General features: G+C 46.9%; 2 protein-coding genes across 5 annotated transcripts in view; one reads left to right on the forward strand and one right to left on the reverse strand.

Moving 5' to 3' along the window:
* The window catches only part of LOC125738983 (IQ motif and SEC7 domain-containing protein 3-like), a 60,780-nt gene extending 55,215 nt beyond the window's left edge, over nucleotides 1–5,565 (forward strand). For 2 of the 3 annotated variants that reach the window (XM_049008573.1, XM_049008574.1), the window contains exon 14: nucleotides 1,726–5,565. In XM_049008573.1, the coding sequence (XP_048864530.1) occupies nucleotides 1,726–2,190 (465 nt within the window). In that variant the 3' untranslated portion in view covers nucleotides 2,191–5,565. The remainder of the gene's footprint in view (nucleotides 1–1,725) is intronic. The other variant, XM_049008575.1, reaches the window with a different exon arrangement.
* Nucleotides 5,566–7,958: 2,393 nt separating this feature from the next.
* On the reverse strand, nucleotides 7,959–16,211 carry LOC125738985 (sodium- and chloride-dependent GABA transporter 1-like). Of its 2 annotated transcripts, none has more exons than XM_049008578.1 (16): nucleotides 16,087–16,211; nucleotides 15,740–16,002; nucleotides 14,263–14,585; nucleotides 13,746–13,877; nucleotides 12,911–13,011; nucleotides 12,365–12,474; nucleotides 11,738–11,870; nucleotides 11,216–11,350; nucleotides 10,907–11,010; nucleotides 10,674–10,798; nucleotides 9,802–9,914; nucleotides 9,486–9,617; nucleotides 9,188–9,290; nucleotides 8,910–9,010; nucleotides 8,480–8,647; nucleotides 7,959–8,108 (listed from the first exon to the last, which is right to left on the reverse strand). In XM_049008578.1, the coding sequence occupies exons 3-16, from the start codon at nucleotides 14,489–14,491 to the stop codon at nucleotides 8,001–8,003; spliced, it is 1,794 nt and encodes a 597-aa protein (XP_048864535.1). In that variant the 5' UTR covers nucleotides 14,492–14,585; nucleotides 15,740–16,002; nucleotides 16,087–16,211; the 3' UTR covers nucleotides 7,959–8,000. The 2 variants fall into 2 exon arrangements, with proteins under 2 accessions (XP_048864535.1, XP_048864536.1); XM_049008579.1 differs by having other exon boundaries at nucleotides 15,740–15,925; nucleotides 16,087–16,138.
* Between the last annotated feature and the right edge of the window lie 2,176 nt (nucleotides 16,212–18,387).

The raw sequence follows: 18,387 nt of genomic DNA on the forward strand, positions 1-18,387 counted from the left end.
CCTTTTAATCAATAGCTTTAAAGAACAGTGGGCAGGGTTTACAGTCCTGTTAATCAATAGCTTTAAAGAACAGTGGGCGGGGTTTACAGTCCTGTTAATCAATAGCTTTAAAGAACAGTGGGCGGGGTTTACAGTCCTTTTAATCAATAGCTTTAAAGAACAGTGGGCATGGTTTACAGTCCTGTTAATCAATAGCTTTAAAGATCAGTGGGCGGGGTTTACAGTCCTGTTAACCAATAGCTTTAAAGAACAGTGGGCAGGGTTTACAGTCCTGTTAATCAATAGCTTTAAAGAACAGTGGGCGGGGTTTACAGTCCTGTTAATCAATTGCTTTAAAGAATAGTGGGTGGGGTTAACAGTCCTGTTAGTCAATAGCTTTAAAGCACAGTGGGCGGGGTTTACAGTCCTGTTAATCAATAGCTTTAAAGAACAGTGGGCGGGGTTTACAGTCCTTTTAATCAATAGCTTTAAAGAACAGTGGGCAGGGTTTACAGTCCTGTTAATCAATTGCTTTAAAGAATAGTGGGCGGAGTTTACAGTCCTATTAGTCAATAGCTTTAAAGCACAGTGGGCGGGGTTTACAGTCCTGTTAATCAATAGCTTTAAAGCACAATGGGCGGGGTTTACAGTCCTGTTAGTCAATGGCTTAACCCAACTGACCCAATGAAAAATCAGTTAAACCACAGATTGGAAAAACACAATAATCCCACCTGCTGTGGGTCTTTGCTTGTTCTATCTCTATGACGAGCCTGGCTTTATGTTTGTGACGTGACTGCTTGGTCCATCTCCGTAGCTGTACCTAATGGATCAGGTCGAACCCCTTTGGATCATCCTCCAAGCTCTCGGCTATATCAGAACATACCAAAAACAGTGGGAGGTTTGTGGCTGGCAGCATGGAGACTAGAGAATTAAGAGAGGGCCTTTGTTCTGTGCGTCCGAGCCCAGCTGCAGCTGACATTATCCCTTGCATCACTAATGTTTCCTTTTAAAATGCACTGGAACTTTTATGGGCTTCGTTTACTTTCCGTATCACATCATGCTGTTTAGTTTTATATTTCTGAGCTTCACTTTTAAAGCAAAACGAGCCGTGTTTTGCATATTTTTTTGCTGGATGCTTGTTCTTCTGGAACACGGAATATGCATTAGTTATCAGCCTTGCACGTTTCTCTTCCAGATTCAGAGTCGTCTGAGAGAGGGAACAGAGGCGAACCTTTCATATTGCATCTCTGTCTGCTGTCCTTTAACCTGCTGACTGCAGAGATGGCAGCCAGAAATACCCCAGGGTTTATTAATAAAAGTGTTTACTGATCAAGGCCCTCCAACGTCTGCCTGAGAAGACCCGACATGCACCCAGAGGGGACGTGTTCCACTCTGCGTCCATGTGGCATGATGTCAGTGAAGGCAGAGCCCAACTTTATTTAATGGGCTCTGAAACCCCAGCTGAACACCACCCCAGCCACCCACTAGGGGGAGGCTGAACTGATCCAGGGAGCCAGCTGGGGGCCCCATGGCGACAGCATGCGTCCCGATCTCTGCAATTCCCTGGTGTTTTCTTCTGTGACACGCTGCTCATCCCATCCACAGCCCCAGCACCCTTAACCCCCCCCGGCCCGGGCACCGCCGCAAACTTGCATGTCAGTTCTGTCATTTACACCAGAGGGCTGTTTCCATAGAGGAGGAAGGTCTTATAACATTTAATGCTGTCTCTGGCTGTTTCTAAAATAGGTGTCAATTCACAACAGGCTTCAAACGTGCCAGTTCAATACGTCCAGGAGCCCAGAGAGTGGATCCTACCTGGGCGCCCTTCGTAACCACCAGGGGGAGCTCTGCTGCCCACAGCTCCAGTCAGGAGCAGCGACCCCGGTCCACAGGTCCACCGTCAACAACCTGCCCCCGGAGACACTCATCCAGTGCCAGCAGATCGTCAAGGTGATCGTCCTGGACCAGGCTGGGCGGGGTCACCCGGAGGCCTTCCTCAGCCGGACGCCATCACCGCTGCTTGTTCGTTCCGCCTACTCCACGCCGGCACGCTCGCCAGAGGTGGGAAACAGGACCACACCCTCCAAAAATGCCTCGCAGCCTCCCCTGCCCCCGCCGCCCCCTCCCTACAACCACCCCCACCAGTACTGCCCCCCCGAGCCCCAGCTGAACCAGCGGAGATACTCAGGGGGTTACAGTAGCCTCATGTGAATAATCTGTGTGTCACGCACAGCCAATATGTAAACGCACAGGGTGAACTGAGGGCGAAGTCGGAAACACGGGAAATCACGGGAAATCACGCGTGTACGTAAATCATGCGTTTTGAAAAACAAAGAATAGTTTTAATGAAATTCGATACTATTTTGCCTGTTTGCTCAAAAAAAGTTGAATGACTTATTCGGTATTTTTTGTTCACTTTTTTCAGAGATCGATGTGAGAATGTGGGTTGGGGTTTTTTTTGGACAGATACCCTGTGGGTTTCTTGAATGACTGGAAACCCTCCATTCTCCTCCTCTGGGAATAGCTGGAAATGCACATGGTTTTGTACCATCACACCTCTAAGCATTCGTCCATTTGGTCCTCAGCAAAGCACCAGAATAAGGTCGGATCGACCACCCTGTAAATCAGTGGCGTCCATTTGTGTTAGTGCCATGCCTGCAAACACTACAGAGCGAGGTCAACCAGCACTGAACAGTTTATAAAAAAACAACATTTGGTCTCTTTGATTTGTGCTCATTTCACAAACTTTGAATGAATCTCTGGAAACTGTAAGCATTGATATGAACTCCCTGGCCAACCGGAAGCATCTCAAAATTGTGTAAACATTATGTCATCGGCATCATATGATATGTTAGATTCTCTTTTAAAATGTGAAGTCTGTCCACGTTGAAACTGTTTACGTACAAGCTCTGTAAAAAGCTTAAATCCCCAAAAAAAAAAACACACTTATGGAGAATTTGCCGGTTAAAGATTGAGAGGAATTACTTGTCTGTGTTTGTTTCCAAGTAGCAGCACAGTTTTACAGAATGGGGATTATCTGCATGTCTCTGCAGAGGTACTGTTATTTACCAAATATATCTCCTGTGTCTAAGTGTGATAAGTTAGTCTTAACTAAGTTAATCTTAGTCTACGTCACAGAAAACAGATTTCCCACCATATTTTCAAAGTGCATAAAATTAATAAATAAGAGAATATGCCTAATCCTTTTTATTCTGATTAAAGTAGAGGAGAGGACCATACCTCTGGAAAAACCATAAGCTCGTGTTGGACTGAGGTTGTTTTGTATGGTATGGGGCAAATTCCAAGCCATATGATCTGAATGGCTTGCGTTTAAGCATAGCATTTGGACACGTTTTGCTGACTGTGTACCGTGCTTTGCCCCTTATCTTCCAGGCCCATGGAGGTATTTGCTCATGATTACACTCCCAGCCTGTCTGCATCGCTGATGCATCTTTGTTTACGCTTCCGAAAGTGATGAAGACCCTATTTATTCAGCTGCAGGTCTGAACACGCCTTGGGGTTACCTTGGCATATATATTTGGCTATCATATCATATTTTCTGCTGGATTTTGTAGACAAAGATATCATGTGCCAAATCTCCAGGTCCAAGAAGAATATTTAATCACTTCAAATCCATCACGCTGGGTTCTGGCTCTTATGTGAGTGGTAGTTATTGTTTTGGACAGTGTACATATGTTTTATTGCAATAAGTGTCCAACAGGGATACAGGACTGTACATTTTTAAAGCAGAATTCAAAATTTTTCAGTCTGCTGTACTTTTTTAAACATTTCCCCATTAACTGAGTATGGATTGTAATCTAACAGCTATTTGAAATCCAGGGATTGCTGGTAAGAAGCTTGTCTTTCAGAAACAGTGGAAAGAAAATGCTGGTGAATCTGCTGACGGTCTTGGCCTGACTTCCTATAAGCACCACCTCTGTCGTTGGCCTCATTCCCTCCTCGTTATGCGTTTAGCTATTGCTAAACCAGAAGGAGGTAATCTGTTAATCCTATGGAAGATGCAAGGTGAACGGCTTTTTACTAGCCATTTTGGTCGCATATTTGATGCGGTGAACTTTGGACATTCTGGTTACAGAATATCTATCATCCTATTTTCCTAGAATGACACCAATAAAACGTTACTTGCCTGTTCTCTTTTATTACTCTGCAATACTCATAATCCAATAACTAGCATTGAATTGAGAATATGTTTTGTTAACAAGTACAAATCACTACTCAATCGTCCATTCAATATTTTCTTTTTCCATGTCCATTGAAATTTGTGTATCAGCTGCAGAAGAATATTTTGTAATAGTTTAGAAAAGCGTCAGTGAAAACAAACAGCAGAATTCACTGCCTTTTCAGGGTATAAGTTTCAAACTGTGACTCTCTAAAGACATAATTCCAGTTTTAAAAAATGCTGCGGAGCAGATAGTAAAGGGCAAAGGTCTCCAAACAGAAGATAAAGATGGCTTTAGATATGTTTAGATGATCTTGAAAAGTCCTGGAAATGAATGACCTGTACTTAGCAGAAGCACTAATAGAATACTGTATATATTTTTAGTAAGTACAGAAGATGAACCCAAATGAAAGTGCTCCTCGACCCACCATGACACGGGGCTTGGGGTGTTTCCTGCAATTTCTCGGTTTTGTCTGCAATGTCCACTGCAGACCTTGAAGCAACAAGTTACTTTGAGGTTCTTTGGGGGACAAATGTAAACACACTATCTTTGGCTAAACAAGGGTGGTCTATGTGACATACAAAGAGGATCCCATCCATAGAATACCATATTTGGGCATGGATGTCATTTCAGTACATGCCCTTCATTTCAGTATAAGCCCTTCATTTCAGGACATGCACATCATTTTAGGACATGCACATTAATTTCAGTACATGCCCTTCATTTCAGGACATGCGCATCATTTTAGGACATGCACATTAATTTCAGTATAAGCCCTTCATTTCAGTACATGCCCTTCATTTCAGGACATGCGCATCATTTTAGGACATGCACATTAATTTCAGTATAAGCCCTTCATTTCAGGACATGCACATCATTTCAGGACATGCACATTAATTTCAGTACATGCCCTTCATTTCAGTATAAGCCCTTCATTTCAGGACATGCACATTAATTTCAGTACATACCCTTCATTTCTGGAATGCACATTAATTTCAGTACATACCCTTCATTTCTGGAATGCACATCATTTCAGTATGTGCCATTCATTTTAGGATGTATATAATTTCAGTGTGTGCCATTCATTCCAGTAATACACATAGTTTCAGGACTTGCTGTTCATTTCAATATGTGCATTTCACTTTAAAATGTAGTCATGCTCACTGAGAACTGCTAATTTCGTACCAGTCTAGTAAAACTAGGACATTTGCCTCTGTATATAAAAGACAAGATAAAATATGCATTATGGAAAATGAAATTTGCTATTGTATTATATTTTGTATTTCATATAGTTTATATTTAATAGATTGCAAAATAAATGACTGCCATGAGTGAATATGTAAATGCAGAGTCTTTGCTGTGTCATGGGTGAAAATAAAAGGCTCTAAATGATACCACTCACCAATTGATGAATAGTTTTACTATCCATTCACTGGAATCACTGCAGACTTTGCTGATTGGACCTTTGCAAATGACACAATCGCATCACTCTGGATGTAATAACCTATTCTGACCAGCAGGGTGGACACTGGCTGTCCTGTTCATTTTTTAAAGGTGACCTTGCACTATAAATACAGACATCATGCGTGGAGGCGTGTTTGTGGTCTCCAGCCGCCTCGCGAGTGAAGGTCGGCTAGCCGGGACCCGGATCTGTGTAGATGTGTCCCACCTCTCTGTTCTTCTCTCCAAAATCTATAAACTAGCGTGCTTGATTTTGCTGTGGTGCCTGTAACTGGAACCAGAATCCTGACCTGGGTCCAGTGTAGGTAGCAAAGCTTCTGCTTTTCTTTCAGCAGTGATGCAACTTTTTTCTCTTTTCCCGGTTGGAAAAAATCTCTCTCTTGTTTTTCCTGCTGGCTCTCTGCGCCATGCTGGTCCCGTATCTGCCTGAAGCCCTGCCCAGTTCCTGCATCATGTGCTCCTCTCCTCAGAGCCACATTTTTCCAAACTTTTTTCGTACAAGTATTTTGTCACAGATTTTCCCCACCAATGTAGTCGGTTGCATTTGTGTATCAAAGCCAGCCGTTCTATCCCTTGCTTGCCAAGAAGCAAAAGGTAAAACACATCCAGTTCCTTGGCCTCTCTGGAATGTTCTGTAATATGTCAGATTACACATGTTCCGCAGAGCAGCACGGCGCTCATCGCCCGTGTGACAAGAGCGACCAGAAGCAGCTCAGATTTATGCAGCTCATTTGCTGAAATGGTCTCTCTGGGGCTCCGTATTTCTGAAGGAGAACTTTAGCTACTTAACTGACACACTGAACTTCATGTACTTTTAAATCTTTAAACAATCCAGCATTTAAGTAATCGATATGAGCAGAACCCAGATGACACTTCCACCTTGTGGACACACTCCAAACTAGCAAGCTCTTCGCTTACATGAAGTCATAAACATTTCACGGTTTCGAAACACTTTGCTGGACAATTTCTTAATGTTGCATAAAGTTCATTCAGTTCACCAGCAAGTTCAATGATATAAATAAACTAGAATGGAAAAGAATTCCTGTCAGTGCTGGTTTCACTCCATAGCAGACGGTAACGCTCATGTGTTCCAACTGTTTTAAATTATTTTTATTGACTTTCAAAGCAACAGAAATGGCAGTAATATTTAACGCATGCAGAGGTCACATTAAATCAGACCGTCGAACTAGCATTCTCAAATGCGATCCCTCTGTGTGTAACTCACGTGTTAATGCACTAATGAAAGCGAGTTATAAAAACATACCTAAACCCACCAATATGTACAGCAGAACCCGGCATATCACTCACTGAAGACTAAACATCCAAACAGTAAAGGAGGCATAATAATTATTAAAAACACTAGTTCATATGAAGATAAATCCAAAAAGTACAGCCCACCTCAAATTATTACATTACCTACAATAATATTTTTTATCAGCAGTTTAAAGTCCATTTTATATTATATTTACATCTAAGATTTCGGCCTTGATCATTTACAATAGTGATGTAATATTCTTTGGAATGTAAGACAAGCACAAGCACATCCCTTTCAAGGCAGCAATGAATCAGACAATGGGATTAAGATTAGGGTCGGGAAATCAGAGCATGTAACGCAGCATAAAAGACAGAGGTGCAAACTGTTTAATATAAGCAGGGGAGCTGGTCACATGGGCTGGTTTGGGGGGGGAGGGGGGCAGCATCCTGCTGGCCTCTGTGAAGGTATTCAGCTCAGCCGGCAGAAGCCATGGCAACTTCGCCTCCATCCATCCATCCATCCATCCGTTCCTTTTCCTTTTGTCCAGTTCAGGGTTGCAGGGGGTCCGGAGCCTATCCTGGAGGCTACAGGCGGAAGGCAGGGAACAACCCAGGACGGGGCAATAAACCCATCACAGGTCACACTCACACACCATTCATACTTATGGGCAACTTGGTAACTCCAATTAGCCTCAGCATGGGTTTGGACTGTGGGGGGCAACCGGAGCATCCAGAGGAAACCCCACGACGACACGGGGAGAACATGCAACCTCCACACAGCCATGGCAGAGACTCGAACCCACCGTACCACCACTGCAGGCCTGGGCATAGCACAACGTGCGTGTTTCACTAATTAACATGAAACCGTTTAAAAAGCTGAAGAACCTTCACGGGGGCCGTTGGCCTTTCTGCTTGGCGGTTATACCTGCTGAGGCGCTGAGGAAAGGGAGCAGGAGACGGAATTTCTAGCTGGTCTTTCTGGCTTCCCATGGTTCCATGGGACCACCTTATGGTACAGCACTGCCTTGTTTTATCTTGTGTTTTGAATATCCCCCCACCCTAGCCCACCCCACCCCACCCCCACCTGCGACAGTCAGTCTGGACATAACTGAACTCCACTTAAATTCACATAGTGCCATCCATGAAACTGCTGGTGAACGAAGTTTCGCTGGCGAGTTCGTTACTCTCCTGAGCCTTAATGTCTTCTGCTGGACTGGCCATCTTGTACCAGCGCTGTAGGAGATATATAATATTCAGCAAAATAAATATGTAATGAGGACTAATTATATAATGCATTAAGACAGGTAAATGAGGTGAGTATTATATACTACCTGAGGTCAAGAAATCCTTATAGTTTTTAAATGGATATTTATGTATATTATACTATATATTTTCCGATATTTCTGTGTTTGTCAAACAACACAGGATTATTGCTTTCTGCCCTGGGAATTTCTGGTGCCTACAGTACTTCATAATGAATAAACCTGGCCGGAAAAATTAGGGCTGATTTCCGCAGAAAAGCACGTAACAAGCCTAGAAGTCATTCAAAGACCTACGAGTGACTGTGAGTTATGAGGTCACACCAGAGACGGTGGAGCACTTGCCTGCCAGAGGCTGCCTTTGGTGGTGAAGAACATGTAGGCAATATACCCTGGCACCAAGACCATGGAGGAGAGGGACATGAGCCAGCCTATGCCCTGCCCCCAGGCCGGGTACACGTATTTTCCCAGGGTAAGGGGGGTCATCTCAATGGCGCTGAACGTGAACACCCCCTGGCATTAGACAGAAGGCAAGAATCAGATGAGGTTCTGCAGATTCACAGAGTCTTTCTGCGTGTGACAAAGGTGAAGATCTACCAAGTGCTGGCAGACAGACATAATCCTATGAGAACTTAGACTGGAGTCTAACCCCACAGACATGATCCAATTAAAGCTTACGGTTGAGTCTTATCACGCTGACATGATCCGATGAGAGCTTAGAGCTGAGTCTTACCAGACAGACGTGGTCCAATGAGACCTCAGAGTTGAGTCTTACCAGACAGATAAGGGGAGAGAAGAACTTCCAGCAGAGCTTCCACCAACCACAGGGCCTGTAGCCAATCATCTCCTCAATGTTACCATAGAACTTCTCTGCCCCTGGAAGACACCGATGAAAACTTTTTTTACGTGAGATGAATGTGAGCATCTACAATAGTCAAGATGACTCGGAATTTACTAAAAAAACATGCTAAAACATTTATCTCTACAGTCAGACTGCGTCAAAGAGCAGCATATTCTCTGGAATGGAATCAGCAGTGAATCACGGGTGCATACCATAAAACCAGGATATCGAGATGGTCTCAAAGAAGACAAGGAAGAGGAGGCACATCCCACTGGCAGAGTAGTAGTCAAACAGCTTGAAAACATACAGACCACCCTGTGGAAACATGCGTTCACACATTTAGATACTAATCTATTAGGCATAAATATACACATTACACTAGGAATGATTTGGCTGCTAGAAACATTTTATGCAGGTGATCAACAAAGTCACAGTCAACAAAGTCAACGGTGAAGTGTAGCATACAAGAGGCCACAAGTTTGCAGATGTTGTGAGGCCGGCGACTGTCACCTGCGTGATGTTCGAGAAGCCGATGAAGTAGGACACCAGACACACAATCAGGATGAAGAGCTTCTTCCACTTCCTCAGCACCAAGGGGTACTCATCCACCAGTGCCGTGATGAAGCCCTCCACAGTGCAGAACTAGTCGACAGAGAAGAAGCTGCTTGACGCCCTGTGGTCTGTGCACAACAGGGTCTCGAAGAGACTCCATCGTGTGTTAATGACCAGCAGAGGCTCATGCTGCAACCATGCTATTTATGCAAACGTTTATTTCCATGAGCTTGTAGAGAAGGACAGTGGGTGACTGGTGCCCCCCCCCCAATACCTGGCTGTCGAGTCCCAGCATTACTAGCATGGAGAAGAAGAGGACGGCCCAGAGGGATGTCATGGGAAGCTGTGTGACGGCCTGCGGGTACGCCAGGAACGCCAGACCTGGTCCTGCGGGGGTCATTCATTACTCTGTTACACAATCATTATTATTACTGCTACCAGCAGGGGGAGCAGGAGGGCTGATGCGCATTACGGTAATGATTCCACGTCTGCATTTGGACCTGACTACTCTGCCCCGAATGGTAATGCTGCTCTGCTAGCTCCGTGTACAACTTTCCGTTTGAAGTTTTTAGACTGGAGAAGTGAAAAACAGTGGAGTGTGTTGTGGGTACTTTGGGATCATATGGGCTCTGAACGCATATCCTTTCAAGCGGGCATCTCCTTCCCGAGGAGGAATCAGTCTGTGGGATTTCTCACAATCTGCTCCAGGCAGAGAACAGGATGTCTGTCTGGTAGTGCTGCCCATTAAAGACATACTTTATTTATGCGTTGAGTTGCGGCAAAACGTGTGTTGGAGGTGCAATTGTCATTCATTTCTAGACGTAGCAACGCCATGCAGCATTAAGTCTGGGCGTATCCATGGGTGGGGGCGCAGTGAGACTCACCCCAGCTGGAAGCTGATTGGCCCCTGGACTGCTCCCTCCCTTGTCACTCACAAGTTCTCAACATATTTCCTAATAATGCAGTCAGTTCCTCTCAATGAATTATGGACTGTCTTATGCCCTCGCCTTCAAAAATCCTAGAATCATCCCTTATGTGGCCATGCTGATGCTCTCCCCAATGCCATTATTTGCGGTGACCTATTCACTACTCTGAAAGACAGAAACTGGTCTATACCCAGCCTGCCTAGTTAAACCAGATGCTAACCTGAGGCCGCCAGCTCCTGGATGGGCTTCTTGGTGATGTAAGACATGAAGCCCACAATGGAGAAGATGACGAAGCCTGCAAACATGCTGGTACATGAGTTGATGCAGCAGACGATGATGGAGTCCCTGAGGTACAGTAATGACACAGGTGAGAGGCCATGCATCGGGGGCCTCGCCGGACTCCGGGGGCCTCAGGGGTCCCTGTGCCAGGCCGAAGACTCCAAACTGGCCTACCTGTAGACATTGTTGTGGAAATGATTGTAACTCCCCAGGGCTATCAGTGATCCAAGGCCCAGGCCATAGGAGAAGAAGATCTGAGTGGCAGCATCTAACCAGACCTATGGGGAGACACAGACTATAACAAACCGGTGCTGACCAAGCCTGCACTGCGACTGCCCAAGTCTGCTCTCACATGTAAGTGTGTCTCATGGAGAGCAAGATGGGGGTAGGCAAAGAGACAATCTCCCCACGGGCATGAGTAACGTATCACTTTGCTTTTCTTTTATGAATATGCTAAGGGCGTTTAGTGGGGACTCCATTTACCTCTGATTGGGTCAGCTTATGAAAATCAGGCGTGATGTAGAAGAGGATCCCGTCACTGGCCCCAGGCAGGGTGACGCCACGGACAAACAGGATAGCCAGCATGAAGTAGGGGTAGGTGGCAGAGAAGTACACTACCTGCAGGAGAGAGAGCGGGGGGCTAATTTTATATGCTGCAGAATGGAATGTTAGCCAGGATGAATTTGAGGTGCAAAAGTGACTTTCCACTAGGGATGTAATGGGTTCCATGCCATGCTGGCCGTGAGGACGGAATGGGCGTCATGCCGTGTTGGCAGTGAGGATGGAAAGGGTGCCGCATCGGCGGTGAGGATGGAATGGGTGCCACGCTGTACTGGCGGCGTGGATGGAATGGGTGCTGCACTGTACTGGTGGTACACTGGTGTACAGTCTGTTAGACACCTGCTGATGATGAGGGGGGTTCCAATGAGAGCCCTTACATTGGCAGGGGGGTCATGCACAGCCCACTGTGCATCGGCACAGTGGACGGTCTCTCGATTGACCCACCTTTCCTGTCCACTCTACTCCCTTCCAGATAGAGAAGTAGACCAGGACCCAGGCCAAGGCCAGAGTCCCCACCAGGGGCCAGCGCAGCTCTCCTGGCTCCTCCAGCCCACTGGACAGTTGGTGCATGTTTCTCCTGGGGACAGAGGCGTGCTTTACTCCTCACCAGGGCTCCCGCAAAGCAGCGTCTGCCTCAAGATATATTCTTACGTCTATCATCCATTCATCCATCCACTCATGGCGCCAACCCCATCGCAGGTCACATTCACACAGTTTGGCAACTCCAATTCACCTCAGCATGTTTTTGTACTGTGGTAGGAAAACCGGAGAACCCAGTTATAGTCAAAGTGCCGGTCAGCTTGTAAAGGTCAAGCGTGATCCTCAGTCAGGAATGTGCTGGGGATGAAGCCGGCTTCTGTGTGCCCCACAGCTACGGGTTTGTGTTGGTAACAGGGCCGACCCGACCCTAAGTGAAATTCCATTAACCTAGTTGTCACTTGTCATCTTCTTTCACATTCTGACAGACTGGTCAGATGGGTGCCCTCTGGTGGCTGCTGGGCCCTAAGCTGCAGCTTAGTTATGCCAGTGCCTTGGGTCTGCCCTAGTTGGTGAGAGCGGCAGGTCACTCACTCCCAGAATTCGCTCACGGCGCTGGTCAGGTTGGTGGTGTCGCCCAGGCTGTAGTTGGAGAAGCAGCGGTCTGTGTTCCAGGGGTTTCCACAACTCTGCCATGGCACCTCCTGCGAGGGGCAAGGAGGAAGGAGATATGTCAGCAGGGGAAACCCAGATGGCCTGAGGTGTGGGAAAATCCACGGTATCCCAGAGTGCACAGTGGGGGTGTGCTTTCACTCTTTCCCATGGTGGCCATGCTGCATAAAATAATGGTGTTTCTATGGCACTGGAGAACCGCAGAAGAACAAAGAGTCAGGAGCGGAGTATGAGAACAAGAACATAGATATAAAGAGCGGATCTGAAGGGTCACCGAATCTAAAGGGTCACCGGATCTGAAGGGTCACGGGTCTCTATGGCAGATGGGCAGCAGGAGCTGGGAACGAGGGCTGCTACCTGTACAGGAGCTCCCCTGCAGAACTTCCTGCTCCAAGTCACTCCAGAAGCTGGACCTGTTGAATTACTCGGTAAACTACTTCACTCTGCACCTCAACATGCAGGACTTACAGATCTGAAGGAGCTGAACAGGTAGTAGAGGGCCCAGGCGATGATGATTATGTAGTAGATGTTCAGCCAGAAGGACAACACCAAGGCAGCCAGACCAACCCCTGGGGGACACAGATGTAACAAGCACAGAGCCATGCAAAAGCAACGAATTTATAGCAAGGGCCGTGACTGATAAGACTAGGAGCGTTTCAGTGTTTCTGTGGCCAGTAATCTGCCATACCTATCCATGTTTATGTATAATTATTTAGAAAAGACTTTTATCCAAAGATGTGTACATTTGTTGAGAAGGAAAGGCCAAGATCAATGAGAGATTAAGGGCCCTGTTGAAGTGTCTGAAGGTGAAATTACGCAGCCAGTCCTGAGTATCAGCAACATTCTAACTACAAGCACAGTATCAGAGCCTTTGTAGCCACATGACCAAGGCTGGTGCAGAATTGTGGAAAATTTTCTCCAGCCCAGGTCCCCAGAGCCACCGAGGTAAGCATGAGTGGAACACCAACGCAGCTCTGGGGAGCTCTGGGGGAGCCCACACAGGGTCCCACATGGGAGGCCGAGGCCTCCTATTCAGCCACCAGCGAGCACAGGAGATACGACCCAGACCCACTGTGCAGTTATCAGACTAACCCACTGGGCTACACGCTGTTAAACACCCAATGCTCACCTTAACTGGGTAAGTGTCATGATAAATGCCTGACAATCACCTTAGCCGGGTAACGTCTGGGTAAATGCCTGATGCCACCTTAAACGGGTATCACTGGGGTGAACGCCCGGGTAATGTTCGGGTTAAATGCCTGATGCTCGTCCATGAGACATTTTGAGTGGATGATGTACGTACCCTTCATCATAGGGATGAGCTTCCACACTCCAAGGCCCCCCACAGAGGTGTACTGGCCCAGGGCGGTCTCCAGCAGGAAGAGAGGAATCCCAGCAAACACCAGCGTCAGGAAGTAGGGTATCAAAAAGGCACCTGGCGGGGGCAGCGATGGTGAGACCCGAACCGCAAGCCAGTGTCAGTTTCGCAGAATGCTACCGCGGTAACATGTACTGTACACTGTCCATATCCATGCAGGGCGGCATCAGTATGATGTTTTGAGGCTTCGGAAGGTTCTTTAGCAGTGGTTCACTATTCTCTTATTTTGCAGCGTTTGTAAAGGGGTGGGGGATGTAAGTGGAATAACCAGGTTCTCTTGGTGGAAACTACCCAGAAATCAGACATGTGATAAACATTAAATACTAATGAAAGGTGTGATGGAATGAGAGAGCAGATGTATGTTCAGATCATATGAGCGAATAGCAAAATGACTACATACAAGGTGGAACCCCCCCACCCCCGCCACCACCTTGCCACTTACCTCCGCCGTTTTTACCACACAGGTAAGGAAACCTCCAGACATTGCCCAACCCGATGGCGTACCCAACGCAGGACAGCAGGAAGTCAAACTTGCCCTTCCAGGTTCCCCGCTCCGGGAGCTCTGCCTCACCCCCTCTGGGGGGCTCGGGGCTCTGCATCTCGAAGGGGGTGGCCTGCTTCACCTCAGAAGGAGAGCTGAGATGCACGCTGCTCTGCCCTGTCTTCCCCATGGTCGACCTGGCACCAAGCGGCCTGTCCCTGTGCTGCGCCCCTCCTGATCCTCAGAACTCTTCAGAAAGCGGCCGGATCCCCAAGGAACCGAAGCTGAAAGCCGTCAGGCCACAAGGTGCCGTTATACACACCAGCAAATCAAACATGGCGCATAAACATCAGCATCACAAGCATTTCTACAAATGTCAAGATTTATTGCTATAGCTTATTGTACCTTTCAGTATAGATGAGCCTGCTTTTTAGTATTTTCACATGCATAAAGGTTCTAAAATATATATATTTTTTACTTTCCTTTGTTTAACTTACAATAATGCAGTGTGTTTGGCTTAATATTTAGTTGAAAACTTTCGTTGGAAAGTAGTCTGGACAGGGTGATGTCATCAAGATGAGAATAAAATGTGAAATATCTTTCTATGTAACTTATGTTGGACTAATTAGCATATATGTCATCTGGATATGTTATATCTGTGGATATTTTGACATTATAATCAATATATTTTTTTAATATAAAATCCTTCACCAGGCACCTTGCATGCATTTGAGCTGCACTAATGTCAAACACCCTCAGCCGTTGTCAAATTCAGTATAAACAGGGCTTTGAGGGTAGCGTAAGATAAATATTAGACATTTTCACTTCGGCACACTGTTCTGGAGGGAAGTTCATTATGTTCTATTCTTTTCCAGACTAGACTTCATTTGTTCCAAAAAAAGTAAGAGAAAGATTGTAACTATAAAGAGTTTGCTATTTTCTTAATAACCCTTTGCACACACAATCTAATTATCCAATACAGCTTCCTTCAGAAACACTTTAACACTTTTGTTCAGATGTTTTTTTCTTACTTGTGATTGACAGCACACAGAAATGTCAGCCTAATCAATTTTTTGTGTGCCTGAACAGAAAAGGAATCTTTCTGTGATCAGCATATTTTTCACACTTAAAATACTTCTACATCAAAGTCTTTCTTAAGTAAAAAAAAATGTACATTTTGTTGCTTTTGCAGTCTCGACCAAAGCCTGAAATACAGCAGGACGCATTTGGGAAGGAGTCCGAGCCCCCGCTTTTAGATGCCCCCCCCCCCTTCATCTCCGGCTCCCCATTAATAACCGGGGACTGAGATGGGTCAGAAATCTGCAGGGTTATGTGGAGAACTGCCAAAAGACAAGTGCAACAAACGAGCAACCCACATCACCCTGGGGGGGCAGAAAGCGGGACCGGGGTGCAGGAAGGACGGTACGGAGGCACCAACCTGTGCGAAATCACCTGGGCTGTAGCACCTGAGAGATGCAGGCAGATCCGACCCGCTCCTTTGACACGGACAGGAAATGAGTCCCCAGAAGATGCCCGGCGCAGTCCGACGGGACCGCCGCATCCGAGAGCGGGAGGTACCGGCAGAGATGTGGATAAAACGAGCTTTGTAGCTTGCAGCCTTTTCCTGCCGACAACATGAGTTGTATTGAATGACTCTTAATGAGCTTCGAGCTCTTGTCCGATTGGATTAATTCCCGACCCCTGCAAAAAGCGGGTGGCATGAATCAGCTGGTTCCTGGGGGTATGGGGGGGCGGGGGGGCAGCGGGGGGTGGAAACGAACATACCTCTTTATCGGCAACCCGTTGAGCTTAGCTGGGTTCCCCCAGTCTCCAATGGGCATGGAAGCAGAAACAAAAACGACTTTGAAGAATGCTGCTCTGTGGCTGTGTCACGGCGCTCGGTGCCAAGGCCCTCGGGGCACAATGATACATTCATCCATTCGGAGGACCCTGGGTCCGGTTGCCATGGGATACCCTCATGGAGAACGGCTTAATCTGCCGTATGAAAAGCCTCGCTGGATTTCGAGTAACACTTTGCTTAAGAGGCCCGTACACAAAGTTAGTCTTCAAGTGAGAAGAACGGTGGCCGGTGAACAACAGGAGTGTGTTACGTCTCTTGGGGGGGCACCGGAAATGTCAGGCCAACACACAGCCCCCCTTGCCCCTGCCCACCTCGACCCAGGAGCGCCCGGTTGTGGCTGCGCTTACGTCAACCTGCCAGCCCTTTGACCTTCCTGAGGCTCAAAGCCCCTCGTCTGGCTGCTGGCGAGTCGCTGAGGTCAGAGCAGGACCCCTTCATCATCATCAGCCGCCTGCTCCCTGCATACAGAGCCAGCCGTGTTACGATATAATGCCCTGTAGCATCCATTTGTCATAAAATATGCATAGATTTCCCATAATGTTTCAGACTTCATTGAGTTCGGTCGTCCTGAAATATCTTTCCTTCATACTTCACAGATCATAAGACTTTTCTTAAATGGAGCCCAAATGAGATCAACACAACCCCCCCCCCCCACCCCCCCCCCCACTGGCCACAGTGGAAACTGACCCCATACACGACTGTTCCATAGCCGCTGGCGTTGAGCGATAAACTGTCTATCTCAAACGTCTGCTTTGATTGCTGTGACCCTGTTTACGCTGCTGGATAATCGATGTGCTAACTGGTGCAAATAAGGCAACTGAGTGACCCCCCTGAAGCTCTCTGTCCATCAAGACTACAGGGGAGGGTGGGAGTACGGCATGAGTCTCAGGGCTGATGGTGTCCGTCTAGAGCTGACTTTGGGTCCATTTCGCATTCAGAACCCAACCGACCCCCTGAGTACCTCGGCTCCTGCTTTCCTTCCGAGGTGGTTCCAACCCAGGCACCGTGGGTGGGGGCCCACATAGAGCCCTAGGCAAGCTTCATGTGCCCCCTGTCCCCCTCCTCCAAGGCTGGGTCGGTGAAGCTTCTCAGGGAGGGGGGAGGATGGTGCCAGCGGCTGGCTATGTGGGCACCCCTCAGATGACGGTGCCCCAAGCTGCCGAGCCAGGGGTCCGTGTCCCGGTCTGTCCTCCTCTGGAATAGCCTCCATCTCCGGCCCCCGGCTGGTCTGAATGGGCCGTAGTGCAGAGATCCAGGTCGCTTGGCCGCTCAGTCTTAGGGGATGTGTCCATTTCTCACATCAATCTCACATCCCACTGCTGTTTGCTTGACTGTTGTTGGGCAAGACACCAGTCGATAAGAACCATTCAAACTATAATCCATAAAGAGCTCAATGAACTGGGCTTGAAGGTTTCTTAACTCTATCATCGTCCATGTCTAAATTTACATTGGCACTAATCAGGATACACTGTGTGACCAGAGCTTGGGGGGGGGGGGGGGGGGGCTTTAATTAGCATGAGGCGGTGGGTTTTCCTGGCCTCCATCCATGGCCATCTGTCAATAATCTCATCAGGCCACAATTAACGATCCAAATAATTTGGGATTGTGAACTGTAAGAATGATTTGGTATAATTATATCATTAATATGTCTTTGTGCCAACAGTTTTAATCCTTTTGAATGTAGAACAAAAACGTCTTTAACTGATGGCCTGTTTGTTGTGTGAGTTTATTCTTCACAGTAATGAAGAATAATTAAAATTTAAACGAGTCAGCATGATCACTGCAATCCATGGCTGCCGTCACATGGCACACAGATGAAAAGGCTTCTGGGAAACTGGAATCTACGGCGATAGAAGTTACAGCAGGTGAAGCTGCATGTGGTTTGTCATGTTTAACAAACGTTCCACCGCGGGCAAGAGTACTAGCCATGACACAAGGACTGAAAAATTCACAGGAAATGTTAGTTTTCAGAAGCATGTCATGTCCATGGAGAACCAAGGGGACATGAAAGTGCAGCATCTGGCACCTCTCTCTGAGTACATCTGCCTTTTATTTATTTAGCAGGTGCGTTGAACAAAAGCGACGTGCTCTTTGTTTTGAGACAGCGGCGTCAGACACAGTAGAGGCACTGAGTTTGGGCTAGTGAGGCTTGAGGCCTGGAAACTTTTAGCAAAGCCTAGAATCATCTTTTCGTCATTATGTTTCATGAGTAAATGTGGTTTGTT

Source organism: Brienomyrus brachyistius, chromosome 3, assembly GCF_023856365.1.
Source record: "Brienomyrus brachyistius isolate T26 chromosome 3, BBRACH_0.4, whole genome shotgun sequence".
Classification (NCBI taxonomy): Eukaryota; Metazoa; Chordata; class Actinopteri; order Osteoglossiformes; family Mormyridae; genus Brienomyrus; species Brienomyrus brachyistius.

What these genes read in the sequence shown, in the direction of transcription:
- LOC125738985 (XM_049008578.1), bottom strand. Translation starts at nt 14,491, where the DNA reads ATGGGGAAGACAGGGCAGAGCAGCGTGCATCTCAGCTCTCCTTCTGAG. An exon ending in GTGTGGTAAAAACGGCGGAG is followed by an intron (nt 13,878 to 14,262) that starts GTAAGTGGCAAG and finishes TGCCCCCGCCAG; the next exon opens with GTGCCTTTTTGATACCCTAC. An exon ending in GCTCATCCCTATGATGAAGG is followed by an intron (nt 13,012 to 13,745) that starts GTACGTACATCA and finishes TGTGTCCCCCAG; the next exon opens with GGGTTGGTCTGGCTGCCTTG.